General features: G+C 44.9%; 2 protein-coding genes across 3 annotated transcripts in view; both read left to right on the top strand.

Moving 5' to 3' along the window:
* The first annotated feature begins 213 nt into the window (after positions 1-213).
* The window catches only part of LOC100556382 (solute carrier family 2, facilitated glucose transporter member 5), a 32,621-nt gene continuing 12,273 nt past the window's right edge, over positions 214-20,561 (top strand). Inside the window, exons 1-7 of one of the 2 annotated variants that reach the window (XM_062979999.1) lie at positions 214-456; positions 2,299-2,371; positions 15,359-15,454; positions 16,298-16,440; positions 18,777-18,901; positions 19,716-19,868; positions 19,961-20,086. In XM_062979999.1, the coding sequence (XP_062836069.1) occupies positions 2,321-2,371; positions 15,359-15,454; positions 16,298-16,440; positions 18,777-18,901; positions 19,716-19,868; positions 19,961-20,086 (694 nt within the window). In that variant the 5' untranslated portion in view covers positions 214-456; positions 2,299-2,320. Of the gene's footprint in view, positions 513-2,298; positions 2,372-15,358; positions 15,455-16,297; positions 16,441-18,776; positions 18,902-19,715; positions 19,869-19,960; positions 20,087-20,561 lie in introns of both variants that reach the window. The other variant, XM_016992746.2, reaches the window with a different exon arrangement.
* On the top strand, positions 12,985-13,926 carry LOC134298634 (uncharacterized; the record flags this gene model as incomplete). The annotated part of the gene is made up of 1 exon (XM_062979416.1): positions 12,985-13,926. A coding segment is annotated over exon 1 (501 nt), but the record flags the coding sequence as incomplete, so codon positions are not given.

Genomic DNA, 20,561 nt, shown 5'->3' with positions numbered 1-20,561 from the left:
AGTTAGGTTTAACAAAAGCATTCTCTTCTTAAACCCCCCACCCCACAATAAAACAGGATAGAGCAAAAAAACACAACAACACAAAACCAGAACTCACTGTTCATCATGAAGACTGCAAGCCATGCCTTCACAGTGAGTATGTTTTATTTGGCAAGTGTAGTGTAGACAAACCCTCAGTCACTCTGTATTCTTCACAAAGACTGTGCCAAACTATGGCTCCCAACTCTCCACAGCTTTTTCTAGAATCTTCCAACATCTGCACCTGATTGGTTCTCAGAGAGTTCTGCATGCTTTATTGAAAAGGAACATGGAGCTTGGCTGATTGTTCCTTTGCTCAGCAATAACAGAAAGTCGCTGTTAAGTTGTATATTCATTCCCAAGTGTTGGCAGGGGAGCTACTTTGCATGGAAAATTGTGGATTTTTTCATGATTACCATAGCATCAGCTTTACTCAGGGTAAACCTGGGAATAAGAGACTTTCAAGAAACTTTGTCAACTCTTCATCTGTTCAGGTCCTACAAACTCATAGTTTTGGCTTCATCAATTGTGTTGCTACTGCTGTTGTTGTTGTTGTTGTTGTTGTGTCCTTTTGAGTTGTTTCCAACATAGAATGTTCCTAAGATGTGTTTTCTGAGGCTAAAATATGTGGTTCAGACAAGATCTCCTAGTGAGTTTCCATGGCCAAGCAGGAAATTGAACCCTGATCTCCAGTTATAGTTCAATGCTCAAACTTCGACACTACACTGACTCTCCATCTATTTGCAATGAAGCCTTCCTCTATTCCATCTCCTACCATTATTATTATTATTATTATTATTATTATTATTATTATTATTATTATTATTTTATTGTATGACACAGCAAACAAGATAGATATGCTGGATTTCGTTTCACAAAATCACAAGTTGAACACTTCCCAAGTGTCTAGGACTGTGTGATGTATTTTCGGATGATGCGTGCAGATCCCAGTAGGGTGGCCTTTTGCAGTTGACAGATTGTAATTTTGTCAATGTCTATTGTTTCCAAATGCCGGCTGAGATCTTTTGGCATGGCACCCAGTGTGCCCATCACCACCGGGACCACCTGCACTGGTTTCTGCCAGAGTCTTTGAAGTTCAATCTTGAGGTCCTGATAGCGGCTGAGTTTTTCCTGTTGTTTTTTGTCAATGCAACTGTCACCTGGGATGGCAACATCAATGATCCAAACCTTTTTCTTTTCCACAACTGTGATGTCTGGTGTGTTGTGTTCCAGAACATTGTCAGTCTGGATTCGGAAGTCCCACAGTATCTTTGCATGCTCATTTTCCAATACTTTTGCAGATTTGTGATTCCACCAGTTCTTTGCTGCTGGGAGGTGGTACTTGAGGCATAAGTTCCAATGAATCATTTGGGCCACATAGTTGTGCCTCTGTTTGTAGGCTGTCTGTGTGATTTATTATTATTATTATTATTATTATTATTATTATTATTATTATTAATAATAATTTCATTTCTATCCTGCTTTTCTCCCATGGGTGGGATTCAACCATTTTAATATTTTCTAAGGAACCACATTATCTCATGATTAGGACAAAGTATGATAGCCTGACTTTGGTTTCTAAAGAGAATGACTTCCAAGAACAATGCAGAACTGATTTACTCAATGATTCATTTATTTGTCTTTTTGACCATCCAGTTTATCTGTAGAACTCTTTCCAACACAACATTTGAAATGAATTGAATTTATGCCTGACAGCTTTTTTCGTTGCTTAGCTTTCACTGCCATACACAGAAACTGAGATTATGTGGATGCCCGTAATAATTTTCAGTGGTGCCCCAGGTTCCAGCTCTTTATTCCAGGGATAATTGTATTCTTGTGCTTTCAGTGTCTAACTTTATTGAAATGTTGAAAAAATCCAGGGAAATTCCTTCCTATGTTCTCTCCACTATGAAAAGATTTTGTAATGGGTTTTGTTAGTGAAGGTATAGAGCAGCTCATGATCTAAGGGTTTTGTTTCCTAAGGAATATAGCAGCTCATGATTTGTCAGTGGTCTTTATGACTATATGTTAATAGGAGCACCGTCCAATCTAGGAGCACTCTGTCTCAGAATTCTTGATGGTGCATGTTGAATGATTTCACACAATAGCAAAGGCCTCTTCGTTTCATGTTCTTTTTCTGAGATCCAGGGAAACATTTAGTTCACTACTGCCATTGGTGGAAAACAACGTCAGCCTTAACCTTCACAAGTATTTTTATCTTAACAAAGGTGTAATAATCAATAGGTGTTTTATTACAATTACTGTTTTATTCTTTGCCAGGTGAACCTCATTTCTGAACATTATGGAGAAACGTCTAGATTTACCATCAAGCAGCAGACAAATCAGGAAAGCGGTGAGTTCACCAGGAATGGTTTTCTTACCATTCAATTCAATTCATAAAGTGAAAAATGAAGTTGATTGCTACTACCTTTCCTTTTCACTGGATGCATTTACACTGTAGAATAAATGCAGTTTGACATCACTTTCTTTGGCATGACTCAATGCTACGGAATCCTGGTGAAGGACCAGCACTATTTGGCAAAGAAAGCTAAAAATATTGTAAATCAAACATCTATGAATTCCTAGCATTGAGCTATGGCAGTTAACATGGTGTATTAATTCTATAATATACATTCACACACAAGGAAGAATAGTATCTAACCATATATTGAATACAGTATTCCCTCACTTATTGTGGGGGTTATGTTCCAGGACCACCCACAATAAGTGAAAATCCACGAAGTAGGGGCACTATATTTATTTAATATTTACACATTATATTAGTAGTTAGGTGGCTTTTCTCCCCTTTGCAAGCCTTCTTCCTGCGCTTCTTCTTGGTGGCCTCCTCTCCGGTGCCTGCCAGTTTTCCTTTTGCACATGCGCCTCCCTCTTGTTGGCATCCAGAGGGCATGACTGGACGCCAACGAGAGGGAGGGCGCATGTGCAAACTGGCAGGCACCTCCACTCAGAAAAGAACCCCAAAGCAGTGAGGGACTGAAAAGCAAACCGCAAAGTAGGGAGGGAATACTGTATTATAAACTAATAAAGAGGAGCCCCCGGTGGACTAGTGAGTTAAAGCCTTGTAACTTGAAGGTTGGGTTGCTGACCTGAAGGCTGCCAGGTTCGAATCCCACTCGGGAAGAGCGCGGATGAGCTCCCTCTATCAGCTCCAGCTCCATGCGGGGACATGAGAGAAGCCTACCATAAGGATGGTAAAAACATCAAAACATCTGGGCGTCCCCTGGGCAACATCCTTGCAGACGGCCAATTCTCTCACACCAGAAGTGACTCCGGTTGCTCCTGACACGAAAAAAAAACAACTAATAAAGACAAGTTAAACACGAGCCAACAATATGATGCAGCAGCAAAAAAAAAAAAAAAAGCCAATGGGATTTTGGCCAGTATAAATAGGAGTATGTGTCTAGATCCAGGGAAGTCATGCTACCCCTTTATTCTGCCTTGGTCAGACAACACCTGGAATATTGTATCCAATTCTGGGCACTGCAATTGAAGGGATATATTGAGAAGCTGGAATATATCGAGAGGAGGGCAACTGAATGATCAAGGGTCTGGAGAACAAGCCCTGTGAGGAGTGACTTAAAGAGCTGGGCATGTTTAGCCTGCAGAAGAGAAGGCTGAGAGGAAACATGATGGCCATGTATAAATATGTGAGGGGAAGTCATAGGGAGGAGGGAGCAAGCTTGTGTTCTGCTGCCCTGGAGACTTCAAACTACAGGAAAGGAGATTTCACCTGAACATTAGGAAGAACTTTCTAACTGAGAGAGTGTGGCAGAGGCTCCTTCTTTGGAGGCTTTTAAGAAGAGGCTGGATGGCCATCTGTCAGGGGTGCTTTGAATGCGTTTTTCCTGCTTCCTGGCAGGGGGTTGGACTGGATGGCCCATGAGTTCTCTTCCAACTCTATGATTCTATGATTCTATGATTCTATGAATTGAAATATTTCATATACATAATGAGTTATCTTAGAGATAGAATCATAGAATCATAGAGTTGGAAAAGACCACATGGGCCATCTATTCCAACCCCTGCCATGCAGGGAAAACACATATTAAGTAACCCTGACAGTTGGCCATCCAGCCTTTGTTTAAAAGTCTCTGTGGAAAGAGCTTCCACTAGACTATTAGGCAGTGAATTCCACTGTTGAACAGCTCTTGTGATCAGGAAGTTCTTCCTAATGTTCAGGTGGAATCTCCTTTCCTGTAATTTGAACCCATTGCTCCGAGTCCCAGTCTCCAGTGCAGCAGAAAACATGACTTCTCAAATATCTAAACATGGTTCTCAGCCTTCTCTTCTGCAAGCTAAACATGCTAAGATCTTTAAGATGTTTCTCAGAGGGCTTAATGGTCTCCAGATCTTTGATCATTTCAGTCACGCTCCTCTGGATACCTACTAGCTTGTCAATATATATATTTTAAACTGTGGTGCCCAGAATTAATGGACATATTAGTCCAAGTAAAGTCTGACCAAAGCAGAATAAAGGGTCACCATGACTTCCCTCGATCTAGACACTATACTCCTTTGGATGCAGCCCAAAATCCTGTTTGACTTTTTAGCTGCTGCATCACATTGTTGGCTCATGTTCAACTTCTCCACTTAGACTCCAAGTGGACAATTTTTGAGTTTTTCTCATTTTATATTTCCAAAATGCTACATTAGAATTGTATAGCATAAATCTCAACATGTGATTCACATTCATTGAGCTACACAATCTTTACGGTATGTTCAATGGTAACATTGCACATCTGAAACTTCAGCAATGTAACAAAATGGCTATCTCTATGCATGTGTACTTAATCAGTTTAAGATCTTGGAAATGTTACAATTTTTCCATAAATCTTCCAGCCTGCAAAGTCAGTGTCCATTGTCACTGACTGATTCTGAGAGCTGTAGACTCTAGGCATGTGCGATTAATAAAAACAATGTTTCAAAAAGTATTACAAAATTAGGGGGTGCTGGTGTTTTGTTTCTAAAATGTTTCTAAAGTACAGTTAGTACAAATTTTGTTACTATAATGAGAATAATTGTGATGTCTCATGGGCCTTGTAGTCCCGTTCCTAGTGCTATTGTGGCAGATGAGGAGGAAAATTTGGGATTTCCACCGGTTCAGCTTGAATCGGAGCCTCGCCACCTGGAGGATGTTTGTCCTCAGGAAGTTAACCAAACAAGCCTTGGGCAGAATTCTCCCCCGTTTTCCCAAAAGGACAATTATAAAAGAGATAGAGGGGCGAGGGAGGCTAATCGCCGGAGCCTCAGAATCGCTACCAGACAATTAGCTGATTAGGTCTGCTTCCCTTGGGAAATTCTAAGGAGTCATGCATCTGGACACAGTTTGGGTTTCACTTCTTGTTCTCCAGGGAAAGTGTTCTATTGGCGGGAAAACAAGACTCTATATAGGGGTTTTGCCGCAAGGGGAACCTTGCGGAGTCAATTTGTTCAGCTTGAGGAGAGAGATCGTGTGTAGACTTCGTACCCCAGTTCCCTGTTTCACGGATCAAGTTTTCAACCTAGCCTTGTTTCACGGATCAAGATTCCAGCCTTGCCTTGTTTCACGGACTTCTATGGACTCAGTTCTTGTTTCATGTTTGCCTTGTTTCAAGTTTGATCTAGCCAAGATTCAAGCCTATTTTCCAGCCTTGTTGTCAAGCTACCTTGGACTTTAGAGACCCTGTCATTTCCCCACACTTTGCTTGGCAAAGAGTGTGTTTCGGTCAAGTGGATTATAACTTTGAACTCTAATATCTTATATTGGACATTATTTTCCTGACATCATCTGAAAGGTCTGCTTTTGAACTATACTCTTCACTTGTTTTTATTGACTTTATATATTTCTTTAATAAAGATATTAGATAGATTCTGGTCTCTGCGCATGGTTATTGGTGCTCTGCAGCCTGGGTCCTGACAGTTTGACTCCGCCACCTAAGCACCAATTAACCTAAGGCCAGAATGTCCACGGGAACCGGGGCGGATGCCCAACCACTCAGCTACACCATTTCCCGGGAAGAATTTGACCGGATCCGAGATACTCTCCGAACGCAGGAGGGTGAAATTCTGGGCTTGAAGGAACGCGGAGCGCGTCTCCCTGCCCTAGCGCTACCAACCAAGTTTTCTGGAGAAGCCTCCAAGGTTCATGTTTTCCGTCGCCAATGCCAGGCGTACTTAGAAGCCCGCCAAGCTGAATTTCCTCAAGAAGACGTCAAGGTGGCGTGGATCTACAGCCTCCTAGATGGACCTGCGGCCAATTGGGCGACGGCGCTGTTTGATGCGGGTTCCACACACCTAAGTTCTGCGCAAAATTTCTTGAATCACCTTAGAAAGACCTGGGGGATCGAGGACGATGAGGAGGCGGCCGGCCATAAACTCCGGTGTCTCTTCCAAGGGGACAGGCCATTGTCCCGGTACATAGCCGAGTTCCGAGTGCTGGCTCAAAACACCGGCTGGAACGATGTAGTCCTAAGAGGACAGTTTCGTGAGGGCCTCAACTTCGAGAGGCAAGAAGAGATCTCTAAGGTGGATCCTCCAGGGACTCTTGAGAGACTCATCAATCAGTGTTTACGAGCCGAAGCCCTAATAGCCAACAAAAAACAGTGGCTCCGAGGCCAGAGTGGGAGAGCCGGAGTGAAACCCCCCGCTTCTGCCAGTGTTCAACCACGTCCAGTATGGAGGTCCCCACCGCCAGCCCCAACCCCCATGGGAAGCGAGGAGGAACCGATGCAGTTGGGCAATGTGCGCCCCAGACTAGATGTTGCCGAAAAGGCCCGCCGCCAACATTTGAATCTGTGTTGGTACTGCGGGAACGGGGGCCACCTCGCCAGGGAATGTCCAGCCAAAAGAAAGCCCGCCGCCCGCCTGGCGACGGCGTCCTCCGCGGAGACGGAGACGGCCGAGGCGTCTGGAGCAAAGCCGGCGGGGGAAGCCGGCGACCGGGCGTAGAGAGGCTCGCCAACCCGGTCAAGAACCCCACTCAAGAGCCGCAAACCGGGGTCCTATTTCTCCTGGTGGTCACGTTGTGGTCAGTGAAAAAAGGACCCGTCATGATCCATGCCATGATAGACTCAGGAGCAACAAACAATTTCATCGATAGAGAGTATGCCGACTCTCTGGGATTACAATATCACGATTTCAAGAACGCCCGGGTGGTGCAGGCTATAGATGGCCGTCCCCTAAAGACGGGTTCAGTAAGCCAATGGACTGAACCCACCAGAATGTGGATAAGGGAACACATGGAAGAGATTTCCTTCTTCGTTACCGAGGTTCCCCACTTCCCTGTGATTTTGGGAATTCCATGGCTGACACTCCACGACCCAAACATCTCCTGGTCCAACAGAGAATTACAGTTTGCCTCAAGATATTGCCAAAACCATTGTCTAGTAGCCAAGGTCTGCCATGCCACAGACGCCGAGCCCATCATCACCTTGCCCAAGAAATATTCTGACTTTTGGGACGTTTTCAATGAAAAGGAAGCCGAGAAACTACCCCCACATAGACCCTATGACTGTGCCATTGACCTGGTGGAGGAGGCCCCAATTCCGCGAGGACACCTCTACTCCCTGACTGAGAGCAAGAAGCTCTCAGGGAGTTTATAGAGTCAAACCTTCGCAAGGGGTTCATCCGACCCTCTCAATCCCCAGCAGCCTCCCCAGTGATGTTTGTGAAAAAGAAGTCAGGGGACCTACGCTTGGTAGTGGACTATAGAGCCTTGAACAATATCACAAAGCGGAATCGTTACCCCCTGCCTTTGATCTCTGACCTATTAGACCGGCTCCGAGGGGCCAAAGTTTACACCAAGTTGGATCTCCGGGGGGCTTACAATTTAGTTCGCATCAGAGAAGGGGACGAGTGGAAAACCGCCTTCCAGACCAAATTCGGATTATTTGAGTCCCTGGTCATGAATTACGGTTTATCCGGAGCTCCCGCAACATTCCAGCATTTTGTCAACGATATCTTCCAGGATTATCTAGATCGGTTCTTGATCATATATTTGGACAATTTTTTGGTGTTTTCTAGATCACAATCGGAACACGAACAACACGTCAGAATGGTGCTACAACGATTGCGGGATCATGGACTATATGCCAAGTTAGAAAAATGCGCTTTTGATCTCCAAGAGGTAGACTTCCTGGGATACCGCGTCTCGCCACTAGGGCTCTCCATGGACCCGGCAAAGGTTTCAGCAGTATTGGAATGGCGGGCGCCAACCAACAAGAAGGAAGTGCAACGCTTCTTGGGGTTTGCAAACTACTACCGCAAATTCATCCCAGACTTTGCCCGCTGGTCTGACCCAATCACCAGCTGCATCCGTGGAAAACAGCCTTTCCGCTGGACGGAGCAAGCAGAGAAAGGGTTCCAGCAACTAAAGAAGTTATTCACGACCCAGCCAATTCTACAGCACCCTGATCCTAAAACCCCTTTTGTTGTGCAGGCTGACGCCTCCGATGTGGCAATTGGGGCTATACTCATGCAACCGGTGGGAGAACACCTTCATCCTTGTGCCTATTACTCCCGTCAGCTAACAGCCCCAGAGAGAAATTACACTATATGGGAGAAAGAACTTCTGGCCATAAAGGCAGCCTTTGAAAATTGGAGACATTGGTTAGAAGGGGCCAAATTTCCCATTGAGGTTCATACTGATCATCGAAATTTGGAACACCTAAGGACCGCACGAAAGCTAAATCAAAGGCAGCAGCGCTGGGCTTTATTCTTTGAACGTTTTGACTTCCAGATCCATTATGTAACCCTGGCTCAGACCAATCAGGCAGATGCTCTATCACAGAATTCAGAGTATGCTGCAGGGCGCAGAGAGACCTCCGAATCTCGATTGCTGCAGCCCGAAAACTTTGCCATGCTCACAGTGGGAAACACCAAATCCACTTCAATTGAACCAACTCCCTCTAACCCAGAACCCCTTTGCGCTCAAGAAATTAGAGCCAGTCAGCAGGCAGATGCCTGGGCTCAAGAACAGATTCGCCAAGGACTACGTTTCCCTTTCTCACTTAAGGATGGGCTACTATGTTACAGGAATCATGTTTACATCCCTCCAGGTCCAGGCAGAGAAAAGGTACTTCGCCTGTGTCATGACTGCAAGCCAGCAGGGCATTTTGGACTTTTCAAAACTATGCACTTGATCCTACGGGATTTCTGGTGGCCCAAGATCCGCAAGGATGTGGAGAAATATGTCAATACCTGCCCGGTATGTCTGTGTTCCAAGACAAGAAGAGAGAAGCCGTCAGGGCTACTGCATCCCCTTCCTACTCCATCTCGCCCATGGGAGATAATTTCCGCAAATTTTATCACTGACCTACCACCCTCCCTTGGATTTACCACGATCCTAGTGGTGGTGGACCTTTTTACCAAGTTGGCCCATTTCATTCCCTGCGATGGTCTCCCCACGGCCAAAGAGACTGCGGATTTATTCCTTCAGCATATTTTCCGGCTACATGGATTGCCCAAGAGTTTAGTCACTGACCGTGGATCTCAATTCACCTCTCGTTTCTGGAAAGCACTACAGAAACTATTGGGCATAGACTCTCGTTTATCTTCAGCTCACCATCCCCAAACGGATGGGCAAACTGAGCGCACCAATGCCACTTTGGAACAATACCTTCGCTGTTATGTAAACTATCAACAGGACAATTGGGCTTCCCTATTACCTCTATCGGAGTTTGCTTACAACAATGGTGTCCAGGCTTCAACTAAAGAAACCCCGTTCTTTGCGAACTACGGCTTCCATCCACGTTTCTTCCCTTCTCTCATTGAAACTTCAGAAGTCCCTGCAGCGGAGGACTGGCTGCAAGAACTCACAGCGGTGCAACAACTCTTGCACCAGCAACTGGATCAAGCCAAGGAGGACTATAAATGCCACGCTGATGGCCATCGCCAGCCAGGCCCTGAAATCAAGGTAGGAGATCGGGTTCTGTTGTCCACTCGCTTTTTGCCCTCCCACCGTCCTTGCCGAAAGTTAGATGCCCGCTTCATTGGTCCCTACCCAGTGGTGGCGCAACTTAACCCTGTGACTTTCAAACTACAACTTCCGCGCTCCATGCGCATTCATCCGGTGTTTCATCGTTCCCTGCTCCTTCCGGCGGATGGGGTACGCCCCGATGTGGACCGGCCGGCCCTCGCCCCTGTTTTGGTGGACGGGGAGGAAGAATTCGAGGTTCAGGACATTTTGGATTCTCGCTTTCATCGCCGCCGCCTTCAGTATCTCATTGACTGAGTGGGTTTTGGGCCCGAAGAACGCTCTTGGGAAGACGCTTCCACGGTCCATGCCCCCGACTTAGTTCGCCGCTTCCATCAGACCTACCCCGCCAAGCTGCGGCCCCGCAACTCGAGGAGAGCAGCCATGTTGGAGAGGGGCCTTGAGGAGGGGGATAGTGTGATGTCTCATGGGCCTTGTAGTCCCGTTCCTAGTGCTATTGTGGCAGATGAGGAGGAAAATTTGGGATTTCCACCGGTTCAGCTTGAATCGGAGCCTCGTCACCTGGAGGATGTTTGTCCTCAGGAAGTTAACCAAACAAGCCTTGGGCAGAATTCTCCCCCGTTTTCCCAAAAGGACAATTATAATAGAGATAGAGGGGCGAGGGAGGCTAATCGCCGGAGCCTCAGAATCGCTGCCAGACAATTAGCTGATTAGGTCTGCTTCCCTTGGGAAATTCTAAGGAGTCATGCATCTGGACACAGTTTGGGTTTCACTTCTTGTTCTCCAGGGAAAGTGTTCTATTGGCGGGAAAACAAGACTCTATATAGGGGTTTTGCCGCAAGGGGAACCTTGCGGAGTCAATTTGTTCAGCTTGAGGAGAGAGATCGTGTGTAGACTTCGTACCCCAGTTCCCTGTTTCACGGATCAAGTTTTCAACCTAGCCTTGTTTCACGGATCAAGATTCCAGCCTTGCCTTGTTTCACGGACTTCTATGGACTCAGTTCTTGTTTCATGTTTGCCTTGTTTCAAGTTTGATCTAGCCAAGATTCAAGCCTATTTTCCAGCCTTGTTGTCAAGCTACCTTGGACTTTAGAGACCCTGTCATTTCCCCACACTTTGCTTGGCAAAGAGTGTGTTTCGGTCAAGTGGATTATAACTTTGAACTCTAATATCTTATATTGGACATTATTTTCCTGACATCATCTGAAAGGTCTGCTTTTGAACTATACTCTTCACTTGTTTTTATTGACTTTATATATTTCTTTAATAAAGATATTAGATAGATTCTGGTCTCTGCGCATGGTTATTGGTGCTCTGCAGCCTGGGTCCTGACAGTTTGACTCCGCCACCTAAGCACCAATTAACCTAAGGCCAGAATGTCCACGGGAACCGGGGCGGATGCCCAACCACTCAGCTACACCATTTCCCGGGAAGAATTTGACCGGATCCGAGATACTCTCCGAACGCAGGAGGGTGAAATTCTGGGCTTGAAGGAACGCGGAGCGCGTCTCCCTGCCCTAGCGCTACCAACCAAGTTTTCTGGAGAAGCCTCCAAGGTTCATGTTTTCCGTCGCCAATGCCAGGCGTACTTAGAAGCCCGCCAAGCTGAATTTCCTCAAGAAGACGTCAAGGTGGCGTGGATCTACAGCCTCCTAGATGGACCTGCGGCCAATTGGGCGACGGCGCTGTTTGATGCGGGTTCCACACACCTAAGTTCTGCGCAAAATTTCTTGAATCACCTTAGAAAGACCTGGGGGATCGAGGACGACGAGGAGGCGGCCGGCCATAAACTCCGGCGTCTCTTCCAAGGGGACAGGCCATTGTCCCGGTACATAGCCGAGTTCCGAGTGCTGGCTCAAAACACCGGCTGGAACGATGTAGCCCTTAGAGGACAGTTTCGTGAGGGCCTCAACTTCGAGATGCAAGAAGAGATCTCTAAGGTGGATCCTTCAGGGACTCTTGAGAGACTCATCAATCAGTGTTTACGAGCCGAAGCCCTAATAGCCAACAAAAAACAGTGGCTCCGAGGCCAGAGTGGGAGAGCCGGAGTGAAACCCCCCGCTTCTGCCAGTGTTCAACCACGTCCAGTATGGAGGTCCCCACCACCAGCCCCAACCCCCATGGGAAGCGAGGAGGAACCGATGCAGTTGGGCAATGTGCGCCCCAGACTAGATGTTGCCGAAAAGGCCCGCCGCCAACATTTGAATCTGTGTTGGTACTGCGGGAACGGGGGCCACCTCGCCAGGGAATGTCCAGCCAAAAGAAAGCCCGCCGCCAGCCTGGCGGTGGCGTCCTCCGCGGAGACGGAGACGGCCGAGGCGTCTGGAGCAAAGCCGGCGGGGGAAGCCAGCGACCGGGCGTAGAGAGGCTCGCCAACCCGGTCAAGAACCCCACTCAAGAGCCGCAAACCGGGGTCCTATTTCTCCTGGTGGTCACGTTGTGGTCAGTGAAAAAAGGACCCGTCATGATCCATGCCATGATAGACTCAGGAGCAACAAACAATTTCATCGATAGAGAGTATGCCGACTCTCTGGGATTACAATATCACGATTTCAAGAACGCCCGGGTGGTGCAGGCTATAGATGGCCATCCCCTAAAGACGGGTTCAGTAAGCCAATGGACTGAACCCACCAGAATGTGGATAAGGGAACACATGGAAGAGATTTCCTTCTTTGTTACCGAGGTTCCCCACTTCCCTGTGATTTTGGGAATTCCATGGCTGACACTCCACGACCCAAACATCTCCTGGTCCAACAGAGAATAACAGTTTGCCTCAAGATATTGCCAAAACCATTGTCTAGTAGCCAAGGTCTGCCATGCCACAGACGCCGAGCCCATCATCACCTTGCCCAAGAAATATTCTGACTTTTGGGACGTTTTCAATGAAAGGGAAGCCGAGAAACTACCCCCACATAGACCCTATGACTGTGCCATTGACCTGGTGGAGGGGGACCCAATTCTGCGAGGACACCTCTACTCCCTGACTGAACCAGAGCAAGAAGCTCTTAGGGAGTTTATAGGGTCAAACCTTCACAAGGGGTTCATCCGACCCTCTCCATCCCCAGCAGCCTCCCCAGTGATGTTTGTGAAAAAGAAGTCAGGGGACCTACGCTTGGTAGTGGACTATAGAGCCTTGAACAATATCACAAAGCGGAATCGTTACCCCCTGCCTTTGATCTCTGACCTATTAGACCGGCTCCGAGGGGCCAAAGTTTACACCAAGTTGGATCTCCGGGGGGCTTACAATTTAGTTCGCATCAGAGAAGGGGACGAGTGGAAATCCGCCTTCCAGACCAAATTCGGATTATTTGAGTCCCTGGTCATGAATTACGGTTTATCCGGAGCTCCCGCAACATTCCAGCATTTTGTCAACGATATCTTCCAGGATTATCTAGATCGGTTCTTGATCATATATTTGGACGATTTTTTTGGTGTTTTCTAGATCACAATCGGAACACGAACAACACGTCAGAATGGTGCTACAACGATTGCGGGATCATGGACTATATTCCAAGTTAGAAAAATGCGCTTTTGATCTACAAGAGGTAGACTTCCTGGGATACCACGTCTCGCCACTAGGGCTCTCCATGGACCCAGCAAAGGTTTCAGCAGTATTGGAATGGCGGGCGCCAACCAACAAGAAGGAAGTGCAACGCTTCTTGGGGTTTGCAAACTACTACCGCAAATTCATCCCAGACTTTGCCCGCTGGTCTGACCCAATCACCAGCTACATCCGTGGAAAACAGCCTTTCCGCTGGACGGAGCAAGCAGAGAAAGGGTTCCAGCAACTAAAGAAGTTATTCACGACCCAGCCAATTCTACAGCACCCTGATCCTAAAACCCCTTTTGTTGTGCAGGCTGACGCCTCCGATGTGGCAATTGGGGCTATACTCATGCAACCGGTGGGAGAACACCTTCATCCTTGTGCCTATTACTCCCGTCAGCTAACAGCCCCAGAGAGAAATTACACTATATGGGAGAAAGAACTTCTGGCCATAAAGGCAGCCTTTGAAAATTGGAGACATTGGTTAGAAGGGGCCAAATTTCCCATTGAGGTTCATACTGATCATCGAAATTTGGAACACCTAAGGACCGCACGAAAGCTAAATCAAAGGCAGCAGCGCTGGGCTTTATTCTTTGAACGTTTTGACTTCCAGATCCATTATGTAACCCCGGCTCAGACCAATCAGGCAGATGCTCTATCACGGAAACCAGAGTATGCTGCAGGGCGCAGAGAGACCTCCGAATCTCGATTGCTGCAGCCCGAAAACTTTGCCATGCTCACAGTGGGAAACACCAAATCCACTTCAATTGAACCAACTCCCTCTAACCCAGAACCCCTTTGCGCTCAAGAAATTAGAGCCAGTCAGCAGGCAGATGCCTGGGCTCAAGAAAAGATTCGCCAAGGACTACGTTTCCCTTTCTCACTTAAGGATGGGCTACTATGTTACAGGAATCATGTTTACATCCCTCCAGGTCCAGGCAGAGAAAAGGTACTTCGCCTGTGTCACGACTGCAAGCCAGCAGGGCATTTTGGACTTTTCAAAACTATGCACTTGATCCTACGGGATTTCTGGTGGCCCAAGATCCGCAAGGATGTGGAGAAATATGTCAATACCTGCCCGGTATGTCATTTTCCTGGACTATATTTGACCTCATCTGAAAGGTCTGCTTTTGAACTATACTCTTCACTTGTTTTTATTGACTTTATATATTTCTTTAATAAAGATATTAGATAGATTCTGGTCTCTGCGCATGGTTATTGGTGCTCTGCAGCCTGGGTCCTGACAATAATGAAATTTCTTTACTTTTTCGTTATTGTAATTGCATATTAAAATTTTATTGGAATTCTGGTTGGCTGTTGCTACAGAGGAACAAATCTCTCCCTTATCCTGATTGGGGCTTTCTGATGTGACCAGAATTCTGGGAAATGTAGTTTATGGCAGGGTCTTTTGAATTCTCTGGAATAGGACTAATTTCCTTCCCAAACTACATTTACCAGAATTCTGTGCTTTCCGAGTCTCTTTCCCAGCGAACTCTGCTCCCTACTTTCCTTCTCCTAATGGTGAGAGGCCATTAATTTAAATAGGAAAGGTAGCCTTTTTGGTTTTGCCTTGCGTTTTTGCGCTGAAAATAAAACTGACTTTGGGAGGCTTCCTAGATTTACAAAATGCAAACAAAACATGTTGGGTAAGTTTCAGTTCTTAAGTTTTTGGCTCAGGCTATGCCCACATGTAGGATATTGGATTGTAAATATGAATTTAACAAATTTGATACAACTTATGAGGACTAATGAAAAAATGCACATCCCTAGTTGCCTCCAAGGCTTCCTTTCCAACATCTGACCAAATATTAGTAAATATAACTGTTGCACTAAGTACTTGCAATTGTTCCTCTTACATACAGGATCTGACAAAAAGGCTTATTTGGATCACAGTGGTTTCCTGTCTCCTGTCTATGCATTTTGGCTACAACTTCTGGGTATCTTATTCTATTACTGTGGTAAGATGATCCTGTAATGCCACTAATTTCTGAGTCTTATATAATTACAGTGTTCCCTCACTACTTCGCAGTTCACTTTTCGTGGATTCGCTGTTTTGCGGTTTTTCAATAAACTTTAAAAGACTATTATAAATCATAAAAAATTACAATTTAAAGCCTAAGGAAGGGAGGAAGGAAAAGCCGAAAGGAGAGAAAAGGAGCCCAAGCGGCAACAGGAGGAGAAGGAGGCGATTTATCAACACACGATTGGTTGATAAAGACTTAAAATAGTGTATAACTACTAAAATAATGTATAAATCTTAAAATAAAGATAGTGTCCCTACTTCTCGGGTTTTCACTTATTGCGGGTGGTCCTGGAACCTAACCCCAGCAATACGTGAGGGAACACTGTATAGACTTAGAAGGGACAAAAGGCTGTCTAGTAAGACCACTGCTATACAAGAATACACAACTAAAGCACTTCTGAAAGATGCTCATCCAAATTGTGTGTGATTAACAACCATCAAAGATGGCCACTCAGTCATCCTCCAAGGCCATATTTTCCATTGCCTAACAATGCTTACAGTACATAAGTCCTTGCTACTGTTTAGATGGAATCCCTTCCTGAAAAACAAGCTTGTCACCTCTTAGTCCCTATTTACACTGCCATATAATGCAGTGTAGACTCCTATAATGCAGTTCAATGCAGTTAAACTGCAGTATATGAGTCTACACTGACCATATAAATGCAGATTCAAATTGTGTTATGTGGCAGTGTAGATGGCTGTATCGATGGGGCTTTAAATAGTATTTTTCTGCAGTGGGGAAATATCCTAATATGGTTCTTATGTGTTCTTTTCCTAGCTTCAGGACAACCCTTATAACATAACAATTGATGGATTCAGCTATCAAAGTGAAGCAATGGTGGCAATCGCTATTGGTGTATTCCCATTTGGAGGTATTTTTGGGGCAACTGTGAGTGCCTGTTTGACAGACAGAATTGGCAGGTATGGAAATGATATTTTGCAGATTGAACGAAGCTGGTCCTAGCAAAGTGAGGTGGTCCTCTGAAGTGACAGTTGCCACATCTTGCCTACCTTGCCCCCCTTAAACATAACCGGTTGTCTCCCAGTGCTACTGAATCACCAGAATTCAGTAGCCGGTGCAACTGCTTTTGTATATGGAAAGAAGGAAGTCACATCTGCTACATCTCAGGAAGCAAAGTATTTTGAATTGATGCTGATGGTGAATTGCACATTTTAGGGTAAAATTTTAGGAATAATAGGTTATAGGAATGGCTAAAATAAGTAATTTCTGCTGCCCAAAATTTCTGTTTTGTTGTTATATGATAGGGTTTTCTTTACACAGTTTATTCACAGAAGATTTGTCATTGTCTTCCTCTTAAGGAGTGAGAATGTGGCTACCCAATAGTTTTTTCTGGCTAAGCAGCACTTTAAGCCTTGGTCTCTCAGAATCCTAGTCCATTACTCGAGCCACTATCCCACAGCATCTGATATCTTTATAGCAACATCTAATGAAAGATGCAATAATATTGTCTTCCATAACTGCTCTCATATATCTCTGCAGCAACAAAGGGATTTATGGAAATGGTAGATGTCACAACTCCTTTAGGTTTTACTAGACATTGAGTCCAGGGGTGTATTGAAAGGAGAGAAACAGAAGCTACATGGTCCATTAAAATCCTGTTCCTTATAAATGTTGGCTTTCAAGTAGCTAATGAAAGTTGGTGACACAGCCTCCAAATTTGGCAGTTGTTGTCCTTATTTGATTTGAACCATTAGCTTTTCTAATATATAGAATGGAAATGGCTGTAACTCTGCTCGTGAGTGGAGTACAATTTATTTATTTATTTGTTTATTTATTTACAGCATTTCTATTCCGCCTTTCTCACCCAAGGGGACTCTAATGCTCAGAAAGTTCCAGATTCAGTTCTACTTTCTTGTTTCAAATTATGGGTGGTCAAAGTAGAACCCCTGAAACCCCTCAAATCTTCCTCTAGCTCCCACAGGTGATTTTTTTCACTCCTCAAATTCTCAAGTTGGATCTGCTACAATGAGCAGCATATTCACCAATCAATCAATCAATCAATAAAACTTTATTTATATCCTGCCCCAACTCCCCTAGGGACTCAGAGTGGCTTACAATATAAAAGGAAAACATTCAATGCTAGAAAAATAGACAATAAATTAAACAATACAGATAAATAATATAAAACATTCAATCGTAAAACAACAAATCACAATAAAAGACCAATAAAACACATTTTTGTAGAATCAAAGCCACTGTGTTTTGCAGCGTATCCAATTTTGAAAAATCACACATTCTCATATAGTTGTGTTGTCTGTGAAATAGGGCTGGTTTGTAGAGACAATATGTGACTAATGCCTGTTCAAGTCCCTGATCATGTTTATTTGGGCAAAATAAGTGATGCTCAACTGCTGGATTCTCAGCTACATCCAGCTACTAATTCACATCTATGGGACACTGGATTAACTCTGAACCTTCTTGGACTGTCTTCCTATAGTTTGAGGTTTAAATAGCTGGATGAGGCTGGATTTTGTCTGATCCACGGACCTTATCGCCAACAGACTCACAGCTTCATCACCACCAGCAAACAGTTCCCTTCTGCAGGCTTGCTGGCAATATCCCATTTCTGGTGATGTCATTAGGGTGCCAAACCTTGTAACCAGAAATATGTCACCAGTAAGCCTCTGGGAACAAAAGGTCCCAGGTTCAAATCCCGGGAGCAAAATGAGCTCCCGCTGTTAGCCCCAGCTCCTGCCAACCTAGCTGTTCGAAAACATGCAAATGTGAGTAGATCAATACGTACCGCTCCGGTGGGAAGGTAATGGTGCTTCATGCAGTCATGCTGGCCACATAACCTTGGAGATGTCTACGGACAACGCCAGCTCTTTGGCCTAGAAATGGAGATGAGCACCAACCCCCAGAGTTGGCCACGACTGGACTTAACGTCAAGGGAAACCTTTACCTTTAAGCCTCTGAGAGGAATCTGCTTGCTGTTGGTGATGTGCTGTTGGTGGTGTCTCCAATGCTCCTTCATCCTGCCTGAAAGCCAAAGAGCTCCAGGGCCCTCCTGAGCTGTAACAGAGCAGCTTCAGAGTCCTTTATGGTCACACTATACACTGTACACAGAGCTCACACTGGCATAGGAGTTTTGCTGTAATTATTTGTGCTTCCCCAGAACAAGTAAATTGGAAAGAACGTATTCATATAAAGGTCAAGATTCCTGCATTCCGTGCTCTTTTTACAATACCTTATATTAATTGGCATCTCCACACCCACCCCATCTCTGTCTTTTCAGGAAAGGTACCTTGTTGCTGGCTAATTTTTTGTCCCTCATCTCTGCTCTGTTCATGGCTTCCTCGCATTTAATAGGTCCTTTTGAATACATTATATTTGCCCGCATGTACACTGGGATGTGCGCAGGTGAGAAGTTTGTACAGTTAACATTTTACTTGTTATCTGATTTTTAAGAGGATGCTCTCTAGTATTATCTTCCATCTGTATTGTAAGGCTGTGCTGTGTACAGAGAAACATAGAGAAGAGATCCAGGAGCATGGCTTTTCTTTTACATTTTGGCTGGAGATTGCACTGTTGAAAAGACAGGTCACTGTCTCAAACTGAGAAATAGCTTGGCTCTCAGGCAGTGAGGAATCCTGCCGCAAAATACTTGGAAAGAATTTGGTGATACAGAGTGGTTTCACGCAGAAGCACTTGAACAGTTTGGACTTTACTTCTTCCTCTTCCTTCTCTCTGTCTTGAAGTTTTCTGACACTTGCAATTCCCACTGTTCACCTCTCCATTGATTGTGGAGTGAGAAACAAATGGTGGAAGGCGTGGTAATAAAAGCAATGTATGAATAATGAAAGAAAGAAAAACACAATCCTCATATCAGTTTAATTAAAAAACAAAAGAAAACAAAAAACACGAGTATGAGCAACATAACTAATAACAGTGCATTGGCTCCAAGCTCACATGTATCCTGACTCAATTAAGATGAAAAGATTGGCTACTTCTCCTTACCTATGGGGTCAGGCAACACGTCTCAGCATAATTTCAGCCAGAAGCCTCTTATACATTGTAATGGGAAGGGCAGAATTGCAGTTTGAGAACTTCAGACATAACATCTCAGAAGAATGAACCATTGGGGTCCATTTTATCCCAAGAAATATGGGGGGGGGGGTTTGACATCATGTTAAATTTATGTGGTGTGTTCTCACTTTATTTATCTTCTAACCAGGCATGGCCTCCACCAGTGTTCCATTATACCTTGGTGAGATCTCCCCCAGAAGTCGGAGGGGTGGCGTTGTCATGATGCCCCACTTCTTTCTAATCCTTGGGGTTCTGTTAGCTCAGATACTTGCTCTTAAGCATCTCCTGGGGACACCAAAAGGTAACTCAGAAAACTACACAATTGACTTGTGGCAAATTAGTTCTTCTTACTCAAGTTCTTCATTTTTGGTTTCTCATCATTGTGTTTCCTAGGATGGCCTACATTGATGGGCCTTGCTGGAGTCATGCCATTGTCTCAAAGTGTGCTATTGCCTTTCTTTCCTGAAAGTCCAAGGTATATACTGATTCAGAAGAAGAATGAGAGGAAAGCAAGAGAAGGTAAAGAGAATGAAAAGATTTAATCCTACATTGGTCTTTCTCACAACGGCATACCATTCAATGATCATTAGAAATTATTTTTGGGTGGTATTACAGATGTTGTTACGAATGCACAACTATTGAGTCACATAAACGATCTATGAACAGATCTATGACCAGAAAGATACAGTCATCCATGTGCAAGGATAGACGTGGATCATTTCCTCCTCCCTGAACAACAAAGGGCATAAATCATTCCAGTGGAGACCCTGTCACCATTCACCACTCACCACTGGATAAATCAGCAAGTCCCAGGTTTTGCCCCAAGCCCCACTGGGCAGCCTCCTCCATCAGGTATAGCTTAGCTCTCATAGGGTTTTTTTAACAATGAAAGGAAAAAAAATGAATTTCTCATCACTTTGTATTAGATATGACCAGGACCCCTTAGGAATTGTTCTAAACACTTTAGAATTAAAACGGGGGTTGCACAAATTTT

The sequence above is a fragment of the Anolis carolinensis genome, chromosome 4, assembly GCF_035594765.1.
Source record: "Anolis carolinensis isolate JA03-04 chromosome 4, rAnoCar3.1.pri, whole genome shotgun sequence".
In the NCBI taxonomy this organism is placed as follows: Eukaryota; Metazoa; Chordata; class Lepidosauria; order Squamata; family Dactyloidae; genus Anolis; species Anolis carolinensis.
The sequence above is the reverse complement of the archived record's forward strand: the minus strand, read 5'-3'. Positions and strand labels throughout refer to the sequence as shown.